The 23,044-nt window shown below is 41.1% G+C and overlaps 2 protein-coding genes across 2 annotated transcripts; both read right to left on the bottom strand.

Annotated features, from left to right (window-relative positions):
* Positions 1 to 194: 194 nt before the first annotated feature.
* Positions 195 to 11,024, bottom strand: timeless (timeless circadian clock). Its single transcript, XM_061069597.1, has 30 exons — positions 10,977 to 11,024; positions 9,707 to 9,789; positions 9,444 to 9,597; positions 9,199 to 9,313; positions 9,024 to 9,086; positions 8,830 to 8,931; positions 8,554 to 8,709; positions 8,335 to 8,468; positions 7,993 to 8,080; positions 7,719 to 7,895; positions 7,357 to 7,574; positions 6,916 to 7,019; positions 6,555 to 6,724; positions 6,343 to 6,468; positions 6,037 to 6,188; positions 5,581 to 5,678; positions 5,229 to 5,349; positions 4,906 to 5,107; positions 4,665 to 4,804; positions 4,239 to 4,318; positions 4,001 to 4,124; positions 3,823 to 3,905; positions 3,529 to 3,683; positions 3,161 to 3,383; positions 2,850 to 2,918; positions 2,618 to 2,736; positions 1,851 to 2,091; positions 1,084 to 1,135; positions 926 to 990; positions 195 to 601 (listed from the first exon to the last, which is right to left on the bottom strand). Exons 2-30 carry the CDS (start codon positions 9,786 to 9,788, stop codon positions 471 to 473), a joined length of 3,744 nt encoding a protein of 1,247 aa, XP_060925580.1. The 5' UTR covers position 9,789; positions 10,977 to 11,024; the 3' UTR covers positions 195 to 470.
* A 2,759-nt stretch (positions 11,025 to 13,783) lies between these two features.
* Positions 13,784 to 18,520, bottom strand: prph (peripherin). Its single transcript, XM_061069599.1, has 9 exons — positions 17,901 to 18,520; positions 16,208 to 16,268; positions 15,700 to 15,795; positions 14,983 to 15,147; positions 14,772 to 14,897; positions 14,456 to 14,676; positions 14,283 to 14,335; positions 14,020 to 14,093; positions 13,784 to 13,864 (listed from the first exon to the last, which is right to left on the bottom strand). Exons 1-9 carry the CDS (start codon positions 18,443 to 18,445, stop codon positions 13,784 to 13,786), a joined length of 1,422 nt encoding a protein of 473 aa, XP_060925582.1. The 5' UTR covers positions 18,446 to 18,520.
* Between the last annotated feature and the right edge of the window lie 4,524 nt (positions 18,521 to 23,044).

Raw genomic sequence — 23,044 nt, forward strand, 5'->3', positions numbered from 1 at the left:
TCAATTACTCCCTACACTAATAAGTAAAATTATCCAGTCAACACTTAACTGCCCTCTAGTGTTTAAAAAGATGCCGTGCAAGAGAAAAAAGGGCAAAGGCAGCCAGTAAGACACTATTTTGACAACAGTGCTTTTTTATTAACAAGTAAACAACAAGTAAAACGTGTGAAAAATGAAATTGTCGATTAATAATTGAAGTCTAAAATTGGAAAACAAAGGAAAGTAACTTACAGAATAGAAAGACACAAGGAACTTAGTAGGCATTATTACAGAAAATGGTCCAATCAATGCAAATATAAGCAGCACAGACAAAGAGGCATGGCTAAGGGATAATTTCTTTGGGCTGCTCTGTTTTTCTATTAACAGTGTTTCTACAGTCTGGAATGAACTTCCTCCAGAGAGCTGCATCCACCTCCGAGCAAAACCAGTCCCCCGTGTCCGCAGCTTTAACAGTCCATTAAAGCTCATCACTAATCCTCGTCTTCCTCTTCATCAATTAAGACCATCTTCCGTCTACGCTTCACAGGAGCAGAGATATCCTCCTGCTCTGAATCTGCATCACTCTTTGTATCCATATCCATGGCAGTGGAGGAGTCCGCTTCTGTTTAGAGAGAACGGTGTTAATGCTGCAATTATTATTTAACATTACTTCTACAAGATTTAACCATAGACTGTACATAAAGATTGACATACACATATATATATATATACACTGTATAGGTCATAAACAGTGCATGTATCAGCAGTCATATATACAGCAGCTCCACACCACAATCACTACTACAGTGTTTATTGATATTTCAGCTTCATTTTTTAACAACAGGGGGAAGTGGAGACGCGTCGTCCATCTTTATACACAGTCTATGTCTTAAATACATTAAAACTCAAGTTTCTAAATTGGTGTCCAACCAAGTGAGTAAAATACCTTTCTCCTCCTCGTCGTCATCGTCCAACACTCTGCTTCTTTTAGCTGAGTTCTTCTTTTGGGACCTGATTGAAGTAGATAATTTAAATGTAAAAATAGACATTTCTCAGCTGTGGTTTGGCTTATCTGATAAACAAATACAAAGGGGGATAGCTCACCTCTTAGCTGTACTTTCTGTATCCTCCATGGAGGTGAAATCTGATACAGAGGCTAAAAAACACAAATACAATCTTAGAGCTCGACCCATCCAATTAGCAGCAGATTTACAATGAACCAGAAATATCACTGCAGCTGTATGCCTCCGTCAACCAGTGCAGTTTCCGTGTACATACATTTTCCAGATTCATAAAAGGTCACGGTGACCTTTACTTTTGACCATTGAAATATGTGATCACTTTGAGGACAAGTCAAAACTAATTGTGCCAGATGTAATTAAATTCTCTACATGTTGCCCTGATATATTACATTTACAGGGACAGAAGGTCACTGGGATCTTGACCTTTGACCTCCAGGCCCCAAAATTGAATCAGTTCATCCTTGGGTCCAAGTGAATATTTGTACCAAATTTGAAGAAATTCTCTCCAGGCAATGTTGAGATATTGCGTTCACAGGTATGGGACGGACCCGAAAAACATAATAAAAACACAGGTGAACAGGTCTTCACAATTAAATTTAAAATTACAGTTCAAAAGGCAAAACAACATTTGAGCATTGCAGTGGATTTCAATTATTTTGTTGGGAAATTATGTATATTCTCACGAAATCAAAGCATTAACAGTGACTTGTTCCTAATACAACATTCCTGGCTGCTTGGCTTGCATATAATGTGCACCATGTAACTTAATGCTTACATTATATGAGAAAGCTGTAATTAACTGGTGTCACCTGACACCACAAGGCGACGATTGTGCAAGACCAGACATACCTGTTTGCTTGGTGGTGCGGGGTTTCCTTTTTCGTGAGAGCAGCAGAGCTCTCAGAGCCTGAGTTCTCTGTTCACCTGACACCTCTGCTTCCTCCTCCTCCTCCAGGTGTTTTTCAGATTGACTCGTGGGTCTCTCCTGCTCCTCACCAACTCTGGGTTCCTCCTCTCTCAGACTAAGAGCTGCAGCTGCACTGCGGAGCTGGGATACGCTGATCTTTTCTGGGATTCTCCAGAAAGTTTCCTGGTTATCAAACATTAACTCCGTTAATTACCTCCACCAAAGAGGTTATGTTTTCACTGGCATTTGTTTGTTAGTCAACAATATTATGCAAAAACGACTGAACTGATTTCCATTAAGTTTGTGGAGGGTTAAGCTGTGACCCAAGGGAATTTTGGAGCAGATCGAGGAATGATTTTTCACTTTAAAAATTTGCTCAGAGATTAGTCCATGGAACTGTTTAGGGGAATGATATTCATAAACATGTGAAAAGTGGTAACTTTTCAAATAAAAGTCTGGATCTAGTGTCTTTAAATGTGGTTTTATAATCAGGGGACTGATGGGCCTTTGTGGAGGTGTGCACTCTACCGAGTGCCCTTCTAGTACATTTTCAAATGTTGGCAACATTATATGATGTTTTTCTTATTCTATCATATTAATTATCTAGGTAATTTGCAATCAAACACAAACACAACAAAACCGTCATTAGCAAAAGATTAGAAACAAGTTATGGCAGGGATTTTGTGACATCATAAAAAAAAATAAACACCTGTTCATTTGCCGGTGGCCGCATCCCCATTTTGCGTAACAGCCTCTGGATGCTCTTGTTATCCATGGCGTCCTCATTTGTTTCGGTAAGAGGGACCAGTGGCACAGGCTGGGACAGACCTGGGCAGCAACGATTTTATATACTCACACTTAACTCCCACCAAACCTAAAATAACTTTCAATACAGTAAAGAAATGAAACAAGTCCAAAATGTATTTGACAGTTTCACTCACCATCTTCTTCGCGGTCATTTGCTGTTCTGTTAAGACAGTTCTGTAGCCACAACAGAGGTCCAGACATGCCTTATAAAAACATGAAATCGGGTTCTTAATTCATGTTGTCCAAGAAAGTTTGAACAAAATAATTGTCTTGGAAATACTTACTTAATTATCTAATAAAAAACAGACTAGCATTATCTTCAAAAATAAATGATATCCCCAAATTCTTATTAAAAATTTACATTTCAGCCTTTGGCCATTTCAATTTAATAAAGGTGGATAAAGTAGAGCTGTAAAACGTCTAAGAAGTTTGGCTTTAGTCTCACCTCCCTGATGCAGAGCAGTGACCATGGGGCCTACATCAGCTCTCCTCTCCACTGGGACGTGCCCACTTTGGTTCTTCCTCACGTGATTTTGGGATTCTTCCCTCTCCGGCTCTTCATCTTCCTCACTCTCTTCAGACTCATCCTCCCCATCCTCTCCCTCATCTCTGTCCATAGAATCATCCAGGTCACCTTGTGTTAGTTCTGACAGGAACTCTTCTTCAGTCTGTGGCACAAAAAAAAGAGTCTTCATTTTAGCGACACCATTTCTTTAAAAAATACTTGAACACAGGGAGCTTATATTTTGAAAGTCTTCACATATTTAATCTTTTCTGCAAAAAAGATGCATCGTACAGCTAAAATAACTTTACCATTTTTTTCCCAGAGCTCTTCCCGTGAGCATTACGACTTCTCTTCTTATAGAGTTCTCTTCTCTCAGACACCAGGCCCATGCTGAGCAGCTTGTCCACCACTCGTGCACGGGAGCGCTTGGCAGTGAGCTTCTTCAGGATATTACCCAGCACATCTGTGAGAGTACAAGAGGGTCACCACACAAACCATGAAGTGTTTCTGAGACTACTGTTACTACAGGGACTGGAACAGAGGGGGCAGGTACAGTGAAAGGTCACGTAATTCCCTCATGCACGACATAATGAGCCCAGTACCGTCAGAATCTTTGTACTCCTCAAACAGCATCTGCAGCTCCTCCTCTTGCTCCTCAGTCCAAAGTACAATGCGTGTACCGATCCTTTGGGAAAAATAAAAACACATCAGTTCTGATTGTAAACCTGGTAAAGCCTTTCTACAGAGCATTACTCGCCATATTCTTTCTAGAGTACATACTTCTGTTTCTTCAGTTCCTTAGCGTTGTCCACCAGACCCATACGCACCAGCTGTGTCCCGACCTGCCGCCGAGTTCGGGTGCTGCCGCTGAGCAATGGCAGCAAAGTCTCCACTATGTCTGGCACTAGACATACGAACAGTGAGAAAAATGAATTCACAAGTACCTAGCAATGAAACTACATCAAATAAAACAACAAACAGAAAAGATGTGGGAACAACAAACAAAGAGAAAGCCAACCTTCAGAATGACGGTGCTCCTCAAAGAGCTTGCGCAACTCCTCTTCCTCCTCCTCAGTCCAGGTTTGTTTCGTTCCCTCTCTGATATATGTAGGGAGACAATATTTCATACAGCAGAAACCAAGATTTGCTCAATTGTTATAAGTAATGCCAGATCATGATTTCCACTACGTTCATCCACCGATGCAAAAATAATCATATATTTAAATAATTTAAAATAAAGACACAGAATATAGGCCTGGTATCCTTGTACCGAATTACTCTGCCACATGTCCTTCCTCCACACTCTCCTGCTGAGTTCTATCAAGTTAAATAAATTGAATCAAAGTCCATCTTTGACCTATATTTTAGTAACAAATGCAAATTTTACATAACACAGCTAGACACAAACTAACAATAAAGAAAAAACAAAAATGGAGAAACTGACCCGTCTTTGCTGTAGCCCTCCGTCATCTCACGTACAGCTCCCACATTTTTCCAGAACAGTAGTTCAACATATGCCTTGTTGTTTTCTTTTGCCAGTGAAAAGAAACGCTTCAGCACATACTTGGCAAAGGTCACCAGTTCCTGTGAAGGACAGAATGAAAGGTGAATCTTGGATTGAAGGTACTGTACAGTCTAGGTCATCAAAAAGGTTTTATTCTCTCTCCTATCTGTTATTACTGTACCCTGTAAGCAGCTGCAGCGGGGTCACTCAGGATTTTGTTGAAAAGGTTGAACACCGACAGCTGGAAAAGCAGGGCGTCCATTTTGAGGTCAAAGGCCAGGCGGTGCAGCATTCGAACAATGCAGTGGTTTGTGTGAGGAGAGTTTTTTGAGAAGGATTTTAATAGGACGAGGTATGGATGCACAATATTGGAGCTGGCAAACCTGAGAGGGGTAAGAGAAACGTGACATCTTATTAGAAAGGTCACCGATTGTTTGAGGAAGCAGTAGGACAAGTATCTGTCATGGAGGTTATCCTCAAAGTAAGTGCGACTGTTTTGCTTACTTCTTGATGAAGTCGAGAAAGTTGAACTCAGTTTCAGAAACTTGGACGGACTCCAACTCTTCTTCTTCTAACTCTAATCCATCATCATCCTCCTCTACCACAGGCTCAGGAGGAGAGGACCCTGAAATGAAAAGGTAACGTTTAAACCCAATGCTACATAGATGCTCTGGTACAAAGTAGAGCCCCAATAATTAGTCAATCAAAAGAAAATGAGTCATCCACTAGTTTAACAAGAGATTAATTATTTGAATTATTTTCATCAAGAAAAAAAGAACTGATCGGCAGAGGAATCAATGCTCAAAATAATGGTTAAATGTGGCCTTAGTACAAAGGGTCAGTGTTATTGTTTTACTTGGCAGGTTGGCGTGCATGATCTGCTTGAGCAGCTCCAGTTCCTCCTCAGGATCCACATCAGCTGAACCAAACACGTCTCCCTCCGGCCACACCTCTCTGAGGACGACAAGGGGACAATCTTAAAGACATAACTAGAAGTGACTGGTCTGAGAGGGTGATGGAATAACAGCTTAAATCACATGATCAATAACAAAAAGGAATATGAAACAATTCTGAAAATGAATTGGTGGTTATTGCAGTTGAATCAAGCAAATCCCGCAATATTGATTGGTTCCCATTCTATGGAAATATTCTTTATTTTTCTACATTTATATTATTTTAAAATATATAAATATTTGGGACTGTTGGTTGGGGAGAATAAAGCATTTTTTTTAAATGTCATCTTTGGCTGTCAGAAAAAACAAAAACTGTAGAAAGATTGATTGATAAAGAAAAATAACTGAGTCTAACTGACCTGGCAGCTCGCAGCAGTGCCAGTGCTTCTGGTCCCAGTCGACTCAGCATGGCGTCCTGAACTCGTACCATAGCCTCAGTCCGCTGCTCCTCTAGAGGAGTTTCAGATGTGGCATCAAATGGCACAATGCTTTCAGTCAAAGACTCTGACAACTGTGCACAGCAAAGCAGAAAAAACATTTTCAAGTTTAGAAAATCTCTCAGATATGAAATACTCCTGTGCAGAATGTGCCTCTCATAATCTTCCACTAACACAAAACACAAATTCAGATGATAAATTGTCTCTGAAGACAATTCTTACACGGACCTGAAACCCTGAAGTCTTCAGCTCCTCCTCCACAATCCTGAAGGCTTCCGCCAGGGCTTCTGGAGTAGTCTCTGGATTTGGGAGATTTTTATCACCTCGAGACTTTTTCCGCCTCACCTTCTTCTTCTGCAGAGCAAACACAGATAGATATTAGTATCCAAGCAGGCGCTAATGGAAAACATTTACACATGCACTAGCCAACTAACTATTACCTGAACCATCAAGTTTCTGCGACCTTTGCAGAAGCGTTCCAACATGCGCAAGAAAAGATGAGTCGACTCCACCAAGTCTTTGAGGTAAGAGTGAGGCTGTTTGGTTTCATCAAACTTCCTCAGCAACGTTAGAAAAATCTCCCTGTATTCCATCAGGTAGAAGATGTTACCTGGAAGGTTACAACAAATAGATGAGACAATGATGTTGACATATTCAAGATCTAGACTAGAATTTTAATCGAGTTTGTTGCATAACAAAATCCTTATTTGAAGCAAAATGGAATGATGAGAGAACATGAGTCCAGTTAGCCGGCTACATATCAGAGTTTAATCACATAATGAAATACTGTGAGCATCTTACTTTTAATAACGTTAGAACTCTGACGGATGCTGTCATCCTGTGACTGATCCATCTCGTTCACAGTGAGCAGCAGCTCTTGATATGCCTTTAGAGCCAAGTGCATCCTAGAGAAGAAAAAGATACATCAGTCTGGGCCCAAACGTTTTCTTTACACCTGCCAGCAAACATTTCAACGCTGAAAAGTTGAACCCTGTAAGGAGTTGAAATTCAGAGAGTAATTGAATTGCTTATTATTCAAACGTGACCATCGGGTTGCTTGAAAACTATTCTATGACACTGTTAGGGTATGAATTTATGCTCAATAACATTTAATTATTCTGTTAGTCTGGTTGTTTTGTGGTTTAAGTGCAACCTGTGTCACTATAGATTTTGCCATAAGCCTGCAGTCAACCCTCAGGTTGATGAAATGTTTGCAGGCCTTCTTCAGAGTGATCTTCTTACCGGCGGGACCAGGATGTGGCCTCTTTGCGGTCGGTCAGCAGCATCTCATAGTAGTTGGTGATGTTGCGCTCAATGAAATGAAAGGCACGGACGGAAATGGTCTCAGAAACCAAGTCAGCACGGAAACCGTTGCCACGATTGAAGGCCATGAAAAAGCTGAGGGACCAGAGGTAGTAGGTTTCATCATGTTGCTGAGTTTGCTCTCGAATCAGACTTTCCTATGGAGGACAAGAGGAAACGGGTCAAAAACCATGTGCTATGAGTTTAGGCTGTCAATGGTAAATAAAATAAAAAATACTGTTTAACTTTTTCTACAGTAATACAATCTAATACACTGACTCATTCCTGACACTGAGGCTTACCTTGACCAGGTACATGAGGTGATTATAGCAGTTCTCCAAGAAGTCCATGCAAAACTCTCGCAGGAAGAGTCGCACGTTTAAGGCAGAACGTCGTTTCTCCTTAGATTCCTTGGCCTGTCGATTCCTTTTTGGAACCCGTCTCAACGTTTTGCCTGTGTCATGAGTGTAATGTTTGAACTAAGAAAAACAAAACATAGACACGTATTAAAATCATTTTTGTTCAGGTTGTTAATACTAAGATTTCTTCACATGACAGATGAGTGGAGTTACTCACATTATGAATATTTCTGTGATAGATCACATCTTTGTCTCCGATTGCTTTGAGACCTTGGACAACATAGGATCCTCCAAAGCGAGAGTGTCTAAAAGAGACATAGCACAGACAGATATTCTTCAGTCTGGTGGTATTTCTTTAACTAATACCTCCAACAATCACACCTATTATTGTTTGTACTTGGTTTGTTTTGTTTTATTTTCCTTACTCCTTTAAAGCAGCTTTATTTACCTTGAAAAGTGTAAAGGTTGTTATTACTTTTTTAATAAAGCTGTTTTGAAACTAGACTTTATGTCCACTGTTCCATCTTGTAACCTTGGCAGTAAAGAGTTTGTGCGTCACCTGGTTCCTCTTTGTAAAGTGCGAGAACGTTTCTCTGCGAGCTCTTTCTGCCTCAACACCTCCAGTTCCTGACAGTCTCTCTGCTTCTCCTCCGTTGAACGGGCATGACCAGCGCTCACCAGAGCCTCCGGGGTCTGCAGGAGAGGAAGAGGAGGAGCTCAGAACACAGAAAACAGCTGACAATCTCTATGTGAACAACATCAGTATATTCAATCTAACCTGGTCTCTGAACATGAGGGAAATGATTTCCAACACATGCATGCTCCACTGCTGCTCACTCTGAGCTGACGCCAGGAACTTTACCAGGTCATCAAACCCGCTCATGTGAATGGCCCACAGCAGCCTGTCATGGATGCTGGCATCATCGTCCACTTTCTACAGTGAGGAGGACAGACAAGGATTGGGGAAGGAGAAATTAAAGGTAGCTGAGATGAAAGATAAACCCAGGGGTTTGTCTCAATGAGAATAAACATGGTATGCATGTTAGAATCAGACCTTCTCTTCACAGGGGTCTGCAGGTACATGAAGTACATTCCTGACCAGCAGCAGGACCCTCTCTATCAGTAGGTTATCCTCCTCCTGCCTCTCCTCCCAGTCCTGACAGAGAAACACATGAACAAACAGAAGCATTATATAATGTAGTTAACATGCCGGATGGAGGCAAAGATGATTACCAGTAAAACACTCACCAGTTGCAGAAGGTTGTACAACATCTCACTTAAAGTGCCAAACACCTTTTCACTGGCAAATGCCTGAAAATAAAAAGGACATTCTGCTAAATCCTACATCACAATATTTACTGCATAAATATACATATAAAAAATAAAATAAATAGTGTTTATGCAATTAAATGGGTTCAAGTACCTCTTTATAGGCTTGTAAATGAGATGTCACTTGCAGAAAGTGATGTCTAAACACAGGGTCGTCAGGGACTTTACCAAAGCAAAGCATAGCAGGCTGAGTGAGGTTGACCATTAGCCTGAGAAAAAGGAGATAGGAGACATATGAGGCACAATTGTTTATCTTATTTACCAACAACTACAGCATCCAGAAAAAAAATGAAAAAGTTATTGGCATAACATTGCAGTGTGAGTTTTTTTTTTTTTTACCTGATAGAGGCATCAAATAAGGCTTTATCTTGCCCATGTTGAATGATAATAGGCAGAAGGTCATTCTGTACAATCTGGCCTGCTCCCAGCTCCTGGCGGACATCACGGGTGTCATCTTCATGGCGTAAATACCTGATCAAGTCTTTCACACTCTCTGCAATACAGACGGAGGAAACAGTTCACCGATGACTGTTTTAAATGCAAAAATAAATAGCTTGTTCTCCTTAGTAACTAAATATTTGACCACTTCAGAACAAACTTACCCAAACAATCTGTTTCCTTGTGATAGGTGTCCCCCTCTAGATAGCCGAGAGCACTGCAAGTTGCCAGAAGTTCGCAGTTCATCCTGAATATGTCCATACACCATCAGCCAGCACAAAGGAAATGAAAAGACACACATTTTCAGTATCTCATAATCAAGAGAGCACATCACAAATACCTGTTTGTACAATGATTGTTGAGGACAAGGACAATGCAATGTATTAACTTTTTAATAGGAGCGAACCCACACTGTCAACAAGACTTCATTTAAAATATCTTAACCTAACTTATCATTACAAAGATTAAATAATAAGCTAAATATATCATATTGCAATTATTTTGATATTTTAAATGAAATATGAGTCACAATTTAGGCAGGAATTGTCTTGCACCTGGAGGTTAGGGTTAGGGCGTCTCTGTAATACTATGATGCATAATGGTCTGTTGTGACACATTTTATGTTGACCAAAAATGTCATCTCCCGTGAGATTATATTAGTGTTGCGCAATATGCCACAAAGTTATCAAGATTAATCATCAGTTGGTTAATATCACGATTAAATTAAAATGATAATTTCTATTGAGTTTCCAGACTGATTGTTGCTCCTGAGTGCAGGTTGCGGTTTTAAAATTGTCTTCATGAGCAGAGAATGATGACACTTCATCATTCTCAGGTAGAACATTTAAAACAGTTGCTGTGCTGCACCTCCTCACTATGTTTCTACAATGCACGAGCAATTTATTGACAGATATGAACTGCAGTAAGAATTGTTACTGTTTTATCACCCAAAATTTCAATAATCATATGATTAAATGTTCTGTCCAGTTCAGTTCAAGTTAGACTTTGATAACATATTGAGTTACTTGTACCTTCACTGTTTCTACTTCTACTACAATAACATTTTGAGAAAAATAATGTACATTCTATTTTTCTGGTTACTTCAAATATTCAGATGAACCATTCAGAATATTATCTACAAATAATGCTGTTAGATTATTGTTATAGATTCATATCAGACTGCCTGATTTCAGCAGAATATGAAGGACAACCAGTTATAATCACCAGCTTGACCATTAATGACACTTGCACGTCACTGCACCAACAACATAATGTAAAATGCTAATACAATGACATTAGTGAGTGTGAGCTGCAGTATATGCTCCACTTGTTGCTAATGCTAATGTTATGTAGCCGCTGGTTAGCTCCAGTTCACAGCAGCCTGGCAGGAGCGCGCTCTGACTTCCGGTCCACTACAGACAGTGATGGAGTTACCTGCAGGTCTGAGTGCTGGTCCTCCTCCTCGGGGGTCTTGTTCAGCAGCTGGGGGGTCTCAGTCTCTGTGCAGACGTGCAGCGATGGAGTCAGTCTGAAGTCTCTGACAAGACCGAGCGGACAAGTCTCGCGCCAACACACCGGATGTAGAATGTCGTCATGACCGCTGAATTCTACACCCTCGGTTTTGTTTTCCAGGCACAAGGCACTTCATCGATCACATGACACAGGTCCCGCTGTGATGGAGAGAGTTGGGACTGAAGCAGGACTGAAGCCATGTTTGACGTGTGGATTCATGTGTGGATTGGCCTGAATTCATGAAGTCACTTGAATTTGCGAGCAGTTTGAGCTGGAACCATTTTTCAAATAGGTAATGGCACCAGCAAACGAAAAAACATATAATGTTTAAGTGTCACGCTTCAACTCAACCAAACAGCGAACGGCATGTCTGTTGAAATAGAATCAGGCAAAACACATCTCATTTCAAGTTGACCGTTGCGGTCTACGCAACCTACCAAGGAGGCGGCCTTCATTGGCCGGGTAGACTGTGTTCTCCAAAGGTTGAGATACAGCAATTGTCAGATACCAGAAACAGAAGATCGACATCAGGTAACTGCAGGAAATTTGGAATGTAAAGAAAGAACATGATGGAGAAAAATAAAAGCACAGGGCTAACAGGAGCAGGTGCACAAGCCACTGACTTGACTGGAGTGTGATGGAGGTGGACAAGGAAGTGGCAGGAAATATCTGTTAAACTTTCTAAAGAAAACTGGATTGAAGAGGAAAATCTGTTAAGTTAAATAACTCCAGGAGATGGCAGTATTGCAACATCATGGATGCAAGCTGCTGATGAACCCCAAAGAAGAAGAAATGTTAGAATCCTGTAACCTTTCTGATCAACACTTGATTGTAGCAGGTGGCGTTAATGCACCTAAAAGCTGTGTGCCAACCACCATTGAACAAGAATAGAAAAAGTTGTGCTGCTGTTAGTGTTCACTCTATTTGCCTTGGAACTGTCATTGTTGCTAGACCTAGCTTGAATATACTGATTGTGCAGCACTCTATCTAACTGGGGTAATTGGAGAAAAATAAATAATCTATCACTCAATTTTTAATCAATTTATAAAATCTGCGTGTGATGCCACTTTATGCAGAAGTCATTCCCCTTGCAAGGAACTGGTGATGCATGATCATGAAGTGAACTACTAAAGGTAAGGAACTTTTGGGCAGCCTCCTGAACTACCAGATGTCTAAAGCCTAAGAGAAGAGAAGCCACGTAAAGGTATTTTATACTTTTTTATAAAGAGCTGTCTAAAGATCCATTATACAATGTTGTATTTGCTATATGCTCAAAACATTGAGTTTAGACTGACAATGAATAACGTAAAATACCTAATTAAAATGGTTCGTAAAAATTGTGTGCACACAGGCCTTTACATGGGGCTAATACCAATGCCATGGTAGTCACCTATAAGAAGAGCACAGGTTTGAACCCGGTTGTGTTTCCCACTCAATTCAGAATACACTGACACTCACTAGAGCACATACTGTATCTCCACCAAGGCCAAACAATGATTGTCAGGGGATTTTCAAGTTCTTACAGTAAAACAAAAATGATTTTTGTGCACTAATCCCTGAAAAATGACCGACAATGTTCGAATGTGAAAGAAAGTGAAAAGAAATCCTGCTGCATATACCTCTTGATCAGCATCTGCACTGCAATTTAATGGGTTCTTCTCAGGCCTGTGCCCGATACCTCCACTCAGTTTGATGGAAATAAGTTTGAGTTGTTTTTCATTAATCCTGCTGACAAATAAATCAACAAACAGACACAGGTGAAAACATTTCCTCCTTGGCTGAGGTAATAACAATAACAACTGTCCTTTCTTCTAGCTATAGACCAGTGGACGGGAGATGCTCTGATTTGTATTAGTCCCTGAAAGCGTCTGAGTGACTTGACAGCATATCAGTCAATGTTATGCCGACTATGTCGTGTGTGGAGAAAAACTCTTGACATGTAAATGAAGAAAAAGTACACATCTGTACATTACTTTTCAACATCACTAAGTGTTGTTGATTCGTTCGTGATAAATGGACTGACAAGATAAACACAGGTTTGCTCCAATTCATTTTATCAGCACTTACATATTCATTCTTCAGTGTTGCCAGATACACACAGAATCGCAAAGCACATTCAGCCAAAGTCTTGTCAATTGTCGTATTTTAACCGTCAACATTTCCTGTCTGCTATTTGTGTATTGATGATCCATGTCTTTATTGATTTGGTGATTTGCACAATAAGAGGATAGCAAAGCTTCTAAAACAAATGCCAACAAGTGAGTTTAGTCTCGATCTGTATTTTAAGGTGTGTTGAGAGAAAGGACAGAGTCAGAAGGTTGATAAGCACAGTCATATCTACGACACAATGGTCTAACTTCCTGCATCTAACCTAGATATTTTTGCCTGTAGTTAGATATTTTCGCCTGTAGTTTAACACGCTGCTATAAATGTGTGGTCGTCTAAGCACTCCAGGGGATTGCACTGTAAATCAAGGCCTCAGGTGGTACGTTAATAAAGGGGTTTGTGTTAGCAAAAGTTGGGTGGCTTCAATAGCACCAAGGTGACACTGCCTAAAGGGATTCATTCACTGAGACTCTTTGCTCAACAGATAAACACATAACTAGTGGCAATGAGGACTAAATATATATGCATCAGGTTCTCTTTTTTTCTAAGTAATTTTCTCTTTTTTTTCATGTTATTATTTTCTACGATGGCACTGGCCTTCACATTTTCTAATCAGTTTTCATCTACTCTTCCTTATCGTCCTTGTCGGCTCCATCACTGTGGCCTGAGTCTCTTTCCTTCTCCCTCCTGGACTCCTTCACCACCTGACGGGAAAGAAAAGGTCCGTTTAACTCAAATATTTTTTGAACATTTTTTTGGTAACTGTATTTGTTATGTTCCTCACAATTTCCATAATGCATATAATAACAAAGAAGTTATTTTTGCATTATGTCTTTTCATTTTGTATGAATTGTTGTACCTCTCCATCTCTAGTCTCAACTGTCTTTATCAGCACAGTCCTCTTGCTCCCGCTCACTGGAGTTGGTTCATAGTCTACGAAAAGTCAGATTAAAGTGCTGCTGAGTTTTAACATGAAGACACATTTTTCTTTCCACAAATAGATTTTTTCTCTGTTTTCGATGATTGAATCGTCACTGATTTGATGGATAATTGAAATATATTAAAAGGAAGCTCTGAGACTGTGATCATCTTATATTTGATATGAGAAACTGAGAAGCTTACCTCGTTCTCCAAAGTGATTGCTCATACCCATGTTTAACATGGGAACAGTAATCCTAAACAGAAATATGAGATTTATTTACTAACATGTTACAAAAAAAGGAATTAGCTCTATTGCTCTGAAGTTCTTAATTGAAGTAAGTACAAATCTTTGAAAAATGAAAAAAAGACCTCACCTGCTCTCCTCCCCCTCCAGCAGCTTACGGTAAGTGGCGATCTCGATGTCCAAAGCCATTTTCACATTGAGGAGGTCCTGGTACTCCCTAAGGTGGCGAGCCATCTCCTCCTTCAGATGGCGGATCTCGTCCTCCAGTCTGCCCACGTTGTCCTGGTAGTTGCCAATCTCATTGCCAAACTGGTCCTCCATTTCACGCATCTGCCTCAGCAGAGCTTCATTCTGAAAAAGAAAACAGCACGTCACCACCGGTTTCTCATACATACCACTACATGACAGATTGATGTAGGAAATCAACGGGTGGTTCTTGGCCTCACCGTGTTCTTCACAGCATCAACTTCACAGGTGAGGGACTGAATCTGCCTCCTGGACTCATTGGCCTCCTGCTTGGCCTGCCTCAGCGCGTCAGTGTTGCGCTTTGCAGACTCAGTCAAATCCACAAACTGTGAGAACAAAAGATGAAATACACTGGAATGAATGTGTGTTCCTGTGCTGTGTTATTATCTGTCTGTTTGGCTATCTGCCTACCTTGGACTGGTACCAGTCCTCGGACTCCTGCATGTTCTTTGAGGCGATGGTCTCATACTGAGCCCTGATGTCCCTCAGGGCTCCAGTTAAATCAGGCCTGGCGCTGTGGTCCACCTCCATCTTCAGCTGCTGGGTCTGGACACTCACTTGTACATCCTGGATTTCCTGGTGATAAAGAATAGGACACAACAAATATTTGATATTTATGTAAAAAATGTATTTACTTGTAGACCCTTAAACACAAACCTTTATTAAGGTGTGAGGAGCTAGAACAGTTAGTTTATAACACAATAAGGAGTGTAAGCGTGAAGGGTGCCCCTTTTCGAAGTCACTCAATATGCTAATGACTCGTTTGATCTTTTGCTGATTCTTTGTCTGCTTGACTTGCAGATATTGCTAAAATCACAAATTTTCAAAAGGCATCCGATCAGAGCACGTTGTTTGGTATGCAAAAAAAAAGCGTTAAATCATTATACTAACTAAGCAATAAGTGGGCATTTTTTTCTACAGTACAGAATTAATGAGTGACTTGGTTCAGCTAATGACTGGGATGATCTTGTTTGTCATCACTACAAGGGAGTCAGCCGCTTAGGACACATACTGCACATGCAAAGGTTGAGTGTTTCCATAATGTTTGTCTAGATAAGGACAACACCTAAAAATGAATTTTCCATTATTACGTTGAAAGTGAAGTGCATAGGTGATAAATTCACTTACTTCATCATGGAGCTTTTTCAGGAATTCAATCTCATCCATCAGAGACTCGATCTTTCTCTCCAGCTCCAGACGAGCCAACGTGGCATCATCCACATCCTAGTAACCAGAAACAAAACATAATAGGCTATTTGTTGCAAAAACTGCAGCAACATTTTCCTTTACATTTAAGTGATTTTACATTGCATTATGCTAAAATGAGGATCAGTATGCTATATAAAAACAGATGAGTATGAGTTCCACTTATCTAAAGGTAAAGGCTTGGAAAGGAAACTCCAGGTGATGATGGTTAAAGATTTGTCCAAATATTTAGTATGTATAAACATTGTTTTACTTGGTCAAACCATGTGGCGTTTGGTAGGAAAGTGCCTCAACTAAAAAAGTTTTAGTCTCTTTTACAGGTCTCTATCATCTTACTCCATTCTATTGCAGATGGAAAAAAGCTGTTAATTGTTACCTGTTGCCTTAGGACACTAATCAATATGTTACTAGTAGTGAGCTGAGTCTTTACCTTACGGAAGGAAACCAGGTTGCCCTCAGCATCTGCCCTCTTCTGAGCTTCTTCATCCAACCTTCAGAACAAAGAGCGAGACAACACAAATCAAACATGAATTCCCTTTAGCATAAAGAAAGGGCAAAGAACGTGTTGAGTTTTTTTTTTTTTTCCTAAAAGAAAACCCTTTCTGTCCAAGGTTGCACCAGGGCATCAGCTGGCAAAAAGCTTTTAGGATCAATTTGTTAATTCACTGTCCTGTGAAAAGGGTTTTGGGAGAGCACCCAGTGGGATCAGCAGCTGCTCCTTTCAACTAATGTGGTTTCCCCACAGTTCAATAAGGTCATCCACAGTCACTCAATAAGGTTATGTACACACACTTCCACTCTTCTTATAGATTTTAAATGGTTGTTATAGTATTGACTAGTATTCAGTGAAGAGAAAAAAACTGCTGGGTACATGTAATGAGTGGTTCAAAAGGTAATTATATCAAATATGAATTGTGTCCGATGTGCTTTAGCAAACTGAGATACTCTCAAAAGCAAAAAAGGTAATTTCTTGCTTCTGCAAAGAAACTAAAATTGATATTTCATTTGATTTTAGCATCATTATGCTTCAGCAAACTCAATTACAATTTATGAGTTGCTGCAATGACTCATCACAAATGATATCACAATGTAAAAAATATGAGTTTTGCTCATTCTCTGCAAAAATAGAAGTTCCGCTGATGTGTGGTCAATATCTGGATACGCCTCCATCTGTCCGGACTGAAGTCATGCTCGGGAGCAGACATAAAGTAGATTAGCGGGGAAAGCATTAAATCAAGGGCCTGCTGCCTCATCTTTTATTCATGCTGTGTTACATGGGGCCCTTTTGTCCTAATGGGGTCCCTGGCACCGTACCATCAGCAGTGAGGGACACTCGCACCTAATGGAGTAATTGAGTCACATTGATTTTTTTCCTGACACTGTTCTCCCTACTCCTGATATCCAACCTCTCTTCCTCTGGTCCCATTTCCTCTCGCACTCCCCTCCCCGCTCCTCAGCCGGCCCCACCCTTTGTCTGGTCCATCCATCTCTGTGATCTCATGTCCCTTTGTGCAAACATAATTGTGCGTGTTTCCAAGTCTACACAATTATGTTGAAAATTAAAATTAATCATCATATTCCTTATCTAATTAGATCGTAAGTAGCGTGTTATACTGTTTCCTTTGGTTCCTGTAATGTGGTCATCACCATGTTTTGTGTTGAATAGGGCCTGTGGAAAATCATTTAACAAACATAGACACTCATACATGGAAACAGTCTGGTAGACCTGATGCAGTGCAGTGTCCTATAGCATGCCATCGCTTAGTGGCGTCCAGGCTACTGATGTGCCACGCCCTACTCAACCATGGTTACTGGATTCAATTGGTTGGTGCCAATAAGAAATCCCTTCCTCCTGTGTGCTTACCGTTGACAAACTGTTGAGTAGGACAGCTGGCAACTTTCTCTTTAGCTCGATGTACTGTAATGGTTTTGCAATTTACATTGAACAGGGTAAAACAATTCCTCAAACTGTTTTATAGTCTTCTTACAGTATCCTTCAGTCATCCTAATGTATCATTCATGCACAAACTATCAATCTGTCTATCCCAATCATTTCATTAGCAAATCCTGAACTGATCTTCATTTGACACTTTACTTTCTTATCTGATCATGCTGGTACCAACCTCTGCTTGAGCAGAGTCAGGTCCTCAGCCAGGTTGTCCCTCTCCATCTGGTACTGGTCCCTCTCCTTGCCGACGGCATCAAGCTGGCGCCTCATCTCCCTCATCTCCTCCTGGCAGAGATCCGAGACGCGGTTGGGCTGGCCGTGCTGCTGCTGGCCCTTGAACTGGTTGAGCTCCTGCTGCAGCGCACCGTTCTGCTGCTCCAGGTAACGCACCTTCTCGATGAAGCTGGCAAAGCGGTCATTGAGGTCCTGCAGCTCGGCCTTCTCATTGTTGCGGGTGGTCAAGAACTCCTGGTTGATGGCTTCAGACAGGGTGAAGTCCACCTTGTCGTAGGAGAGGCGAGCGGGCTGAGCGGTGGGGCGGGAACGCTGTTGGTGGTAGGAGGTGGCGCGGGACGCTACCATAGGTGAAGATGAACGCATGTAGCGTCCGCTAGACGGGGTCATACGGGTAGACACAGGAGAGTAGGAGGACATGGGGATGGGGTGTGGGCTCCCAAAAGTGCGCCTGTAGGAAGTGGAGGTTTGCATTGAGTGGCTCATGGTTGATCTCGTTCTGTTCTCTGTCGCTGAGGAAAGGTGGAACGTTGAAGGCTCTGTGATGCTCGTGAAGCAACAGGACACTAGACTGAAGACCGCGGGGGTTTTTATGCACCCACGCTGGCTATCCCATCATCCTGACGCCTCCCACTCCCTCATTTCTCCTCACCCCACCCACATGAACTCTTCTTTCCTCAGTCACACATCGGTGTACAGGCTTTGGCCACTCCCTACCCTTCACAGATTGTCTCTGCCTCTCCCTGTGCCTTCATCAGTGCTCTGTCTTACTCTCCGCCTTGACAGCTCCACCCTTTTAACTCAAGCACTTGGCAGAAGGCCAGACTGCTCTACATTACTGCTCTGATAACTAAAGATGTCTCCTCACGCCCACCCCTCCTCGTCTCTCTGATTTACACCCTCATTGATGCTCAGCTCAATCGGCCAGTCTTCATGTTCTCATAGTTGTTTCGCCGATATAGTCATTGTACACCATTTAAGATTTTACTCCCATTTTAACGTTTTCAACTTCACTATCAAACATATATGTCAAGAATGGTATTATTGGGTTTCCAACAAGCACATGTGAAATTTTTGCCTAAATTGAATCACATGGACACATTGATTGGATTTGGGTTTATTTTTTCTCTTCCCTTTGTCTCCCTCCCTCTCTCCTCTCTGTCTCTCTCTCCTTTTACAGTAATGGAATACGTTATTGATATTCTGGGCGTCTGGGGCAGAGCCATGACTCTGCAGTTATTCTATCCTTTTCAAATGCAGTAGATCCAGTAATGCTTGCTGGAGTAAGGGCTGTCAAATACCTCTCTAGATATTTTCAAAGAATATGTTGGGTTTTTTTTGCAGGTAATGCAAAGTCATGACTCCGAGGTTGCTTCTGGATCAGAACATAAAGATGGGAGAGGTCACAGGATAATGACTGTTGATATAACGGGTGCATGAACTCAATGACTTACACAGCAGCAGACTCCAGGAAGCCATTATCAACATTTTTATTGGTTTGAGTTTAAAGTGACTTTGAAAGCAATCTTTTAATTAGCTGTTGCTGTGAAGGTTGCTGTAACGGTGCAGGCAGGGAGGACTCAAGCACAGTGCGTCTGAGGTAGTGAGAGGCACAGTAAATGTGCTTTCAGACATACAATAAACTTCTGATGTTCTCTTGAAATATTCCAGAGGGGCTGTATGAGAACACAGATGTCCGAATAAGTTGCTCAGGAGAAGACTGCAGTGCTCAGGAGAAGATTGCTGCAGTGCATGTTCCTCACATGTGAGGAGCATGCACTGCAGTCACGTGTGTGTGTGTGTGTGCGCAAGATCTATAGTCATTTAAATTGCGGTCTGGACACAGGCTACCAATCCAATATAAAGTTGACGTAATACTGAGCATGCTCCGTGTTGAATGGGTGTGGCACTTTCTTTCCCTTTGTGCCTCCAGTGAGGCTTGTTACCTTAATCTTGTCCGTTTACTATTTTCTAGACTTAATGCAACACACAACCAGATGTAACATATTGTGTCACAGTTTTTGTCTTTCAAATACGTGCTCGCTGTTAAAAATCGGTCAGCAGTTTCAATCATGGGTTTCCTCTTCTTAATGGAGCATCAGAATAGTCTCTTTTTCAGTCAGACATTCATAAACGCTCACGTCCAGACTCTTCTGCTCGAGGTCTGCATGGACAGCTCTGGCTCTCTGTGTAATAAATGTTAGTCTTTTCTCTGTAATCTAATCAACCTGCTTCATGGTAAGTAACTCTCTCCTCCCCCTCCCTCACCCTCTGTCTCACGCCCTGTCTCACCCTCTCTGCAGAGAACACATCTCACTCTTTATTGTTTTTCCACATCCTGCTCCAGCTTGCCCACATGGCCTCTGTCACAGTTTTAGACCTGTGTCAAGACAACATTTGCACACCTCCACTCTAATTAACAACATTTATGTCAGTCGCACAGATGCATAAGCAAATAATATACAACTCAATGCTTTTTTACTGGACTGTGTCAGTAATACTAACCCTCGGCCAGATGTTACAAACAGCAATTGATCCTTCTGGTTCTCGAAGAATTCCCGTTGAGGCCTTAAATTCGTCAGTGTCAGGCTACAGTATCAGTTACCATTTCCACACACTATGCTCAGAGTACATGCTGTCTCTGTTATGTGGGAAAACAGAGTATAAACTTGCTAATAGAATTTAATTTGTATGGACCAATTAAGTTAAATTCTTTCATTTCAAATTTTGGATGTGGTCAGAAGTACAATTGCAAACATGACTTTTACAAAAGAGTTTGCATGTATGTTAAAGACACGATGCATTTGAATACCCTCATATAGTACATTCAGTACAGCAGTATCTTTCTGCCACCATGGCACACTATACTGTCCACGGCTTTGTCATTTCTGATGCAACCACAGAGAGGCACTGAAGTTGAGTTCCTGTGTTTTCAGGAACAAGAAGGATGGTGGTATGATCCCAGGCTCCTCCAGCCTGCAGGCCGAAATGTCCTTGGACAAGACAGTTCCTGAAAACTGCCCCTGACAGCTGTGCCAACAGTGTGTAAATGTTGTAAAAAAGCATTTGCATTGTTTGAGTATGACTTGTACTGTAACATGAGAGGTTGATAAGAGTACGAAAGTGCTATATAAATTCAATCCATTTACCATTCAGTTGTAGCTACAGCATAATAACATTATGTATTTGCTGATTGTGCGCTGCAGTGTGTCTTCACTATATCTGTGACTTTGGTAGGTGCCTGCCGTGTGGAAGACTGATAAACAACAGATCTGTTGCCAGGGAGCGTTGAGAATAGTCGGAGCAGTGTAGCTGCTTGAATGGTGCAATCTCATGACTCATCTATTTTTTTCCTTACCCAGAGTAGAGTCAAAAGTAAGATAAAGGCCTGGTAACCTGACCAAATAAAAGCCAGTCAGCCTTTACTTGGAGTTAAAAAACGTCAACCAGTGATGCTGAGTTGCTTTTGCTGTGACCTATAAAAAGCTGCAGGGTTGGTAAGATCCGGAGGAGCTGTCAGGGCCGAGATAGAGATCATCTATGAAAAATGATGGTCTCCCAGCAGAGCTGTTGGGTTCTGCCTTGGCTGCAGAACACGTCCGGAGTGAACAGAGATGACTGAGCAGCACTTGGTACATGTGACCAAGAGACATGTTAGCAGTCGAGGATGATTAATGGTTGTTTTTGCTAATGACTGTGGAAGGATATTCACATGGAATACTTAAGTAAAGAGAGTCCTGGGCCAGATCATCAAGTTACAGACCCCTGGGTACAAATGTTTTATGGGCCCCAAGCCAACTTGGTATCATATTCAGGATTTGTTTTTCTTTGTTTAAAGGTTCAGTGTGTATAATTAAGTGACAATCTAGTGGTGAAGATTCATGTTGTAGCTGAATACCCCTCACCTCACCCTCCCCTTCCAAACATGAAGGAGAACCTGTGGTTGACTTCAGTTGTCATCAAAACTAAAAGGGATTTAGTTTAACAAAAAAGGTGCTAACTGATTTCCACTTCTTAATGATGGCACGTCCCTCCGATGTTATCTCATGTTCTCTTTTGTTTGTTGCACCGACTTCGGTTTCTGACTACTGTCAGATTAGGAGTAACATAAGGGAGAGCAGGGTATAGTCAAACTGCTATGACGACGATGACCCGACCCCACAGAAGGGACATTGTGAATGATTAATACTCGGTCCAAACCACACTAATACAAAATAACTTGTGAAAGAGTGTTTTTTCGAGAAAGGCACAGTAGATATCTCATATTTTGCTGCCCAGACAATAAGTTACTCTTTAGCTACAGTGGCCCAAGCTTTAAATCAGTAACAGCCTTCTCAAAAAACAGTTTTTACTTTAAATGCTGACGTTATCTAGGACATACATAATCTCTTTTAGTTCCCATTAGTCCACATGTTCTTGCTGTGTCGGCCATACCATAGCTTCTTCCAGTAAGGATTTTGCTGCATTGACGTCAGCCTTTTTCTCCTGCACTGCAGTGTGTCATATCATGTGCATGTAACCAGCAGCTCTTTGTCTGCTCAGTGCACAAATGTAGCCGGCAACATCATAGTAAATCTTTTTAATTGAAACGAGAGTGAAGCAGGATGGATACATTTTTTAAGCACACTCTGCAGTGAACCTATAACAACACCACTTCCTGAACACATCTCTGTTACTATTAAGTGATGTAGACCAAACAGAGCAAATTAATCTGTTTTTAAAACACTGTTTTGTATATTATGTATTTAATATAATTTATGAATGTGATCTGTTATTGTTTTGTCGTTATCTAACCTGTGGCAGATTGTAAATGTGTAATACATGGAAAAGTCATCTTCAGTTTGTTGGTAAAGAGGTTGAATTAACCAAACAATAAAGAATATCAATTGAAATAATGGTTAAATACTGTGGGATTCAGTCCATTCCACGCTCATGATGGATGTCGAACTGAACAGAAATGACAATATATGTTGATCAGAAAAAGACAAAGTCAGCATGTTATATTGCTAGCCAACAAGATGTTAGCCTCATTCTCAATTAATTAAGTGTATTTCCTCATAACTTGAATTGGCATCATAGCTGTGT

The sequence above is a fragment of the Limanda limanda genome, chromosome 4 (genome assembly GCF_963576545.1).
Source record: "Limanda limanda chromosome 4, fLimLim1.1, whole genome shotgun sequence".
Taxonomy (NCBI): domain Eukaryota; kingdom Metazoa; phylum Chordata; class Actinopteri; order Pleuronectiformes; family Pleuronectidae; genus Limanda; species Limanda limanda.

Excerpts from the sequence above, each read along its gene's own strand:
- timeless (XM_061069597.1), bottom strand. The coding sequence starts at position 9,788 with ATGAACTGCGAACTTCTGGCAACTTGCAGTGCTCTCGGCTATCTAGAG. Across the intron at positions 3,384-3,528 it reads AGAGCTCTGGGAAAAAAATG|ACTGAAGAAGAGTTCCTGTC; the intron begins GTAAAGTTATTT and ends TTTGTGCCACAG. Across the intron at positions 991-1,083 it reads ACAGAAAGTACAGCTAAGAG|GTCCCAAAAGAAGAACTCAG; the intron begins GTGAGCTATCCC and ends TACTTCAATCAG.
- prph (XM_061069599.1), bottom strand. The coding sequence starts at position 18,445 with ATGAGCCACTCAATGCAAACCTCCACTTCCTACAGGCGCACTTTTGGG. Across the intron at positions 14,336-14,455 it reads CTGGAGGGGGAGGAGAGCAG|GATTACTGTTCCCATGTTAA; the intron begins GTGAGGTCTTTT and ends ATTTCTGTTTAG. Across the intron at positions 14,094-14,282 it reads CAATCACTTTGGAGAACGAG|ACTATGAACCAACTCCAGTG; the intron begins GTAAGCTTCTCA and ends GACTTTTCGTAG.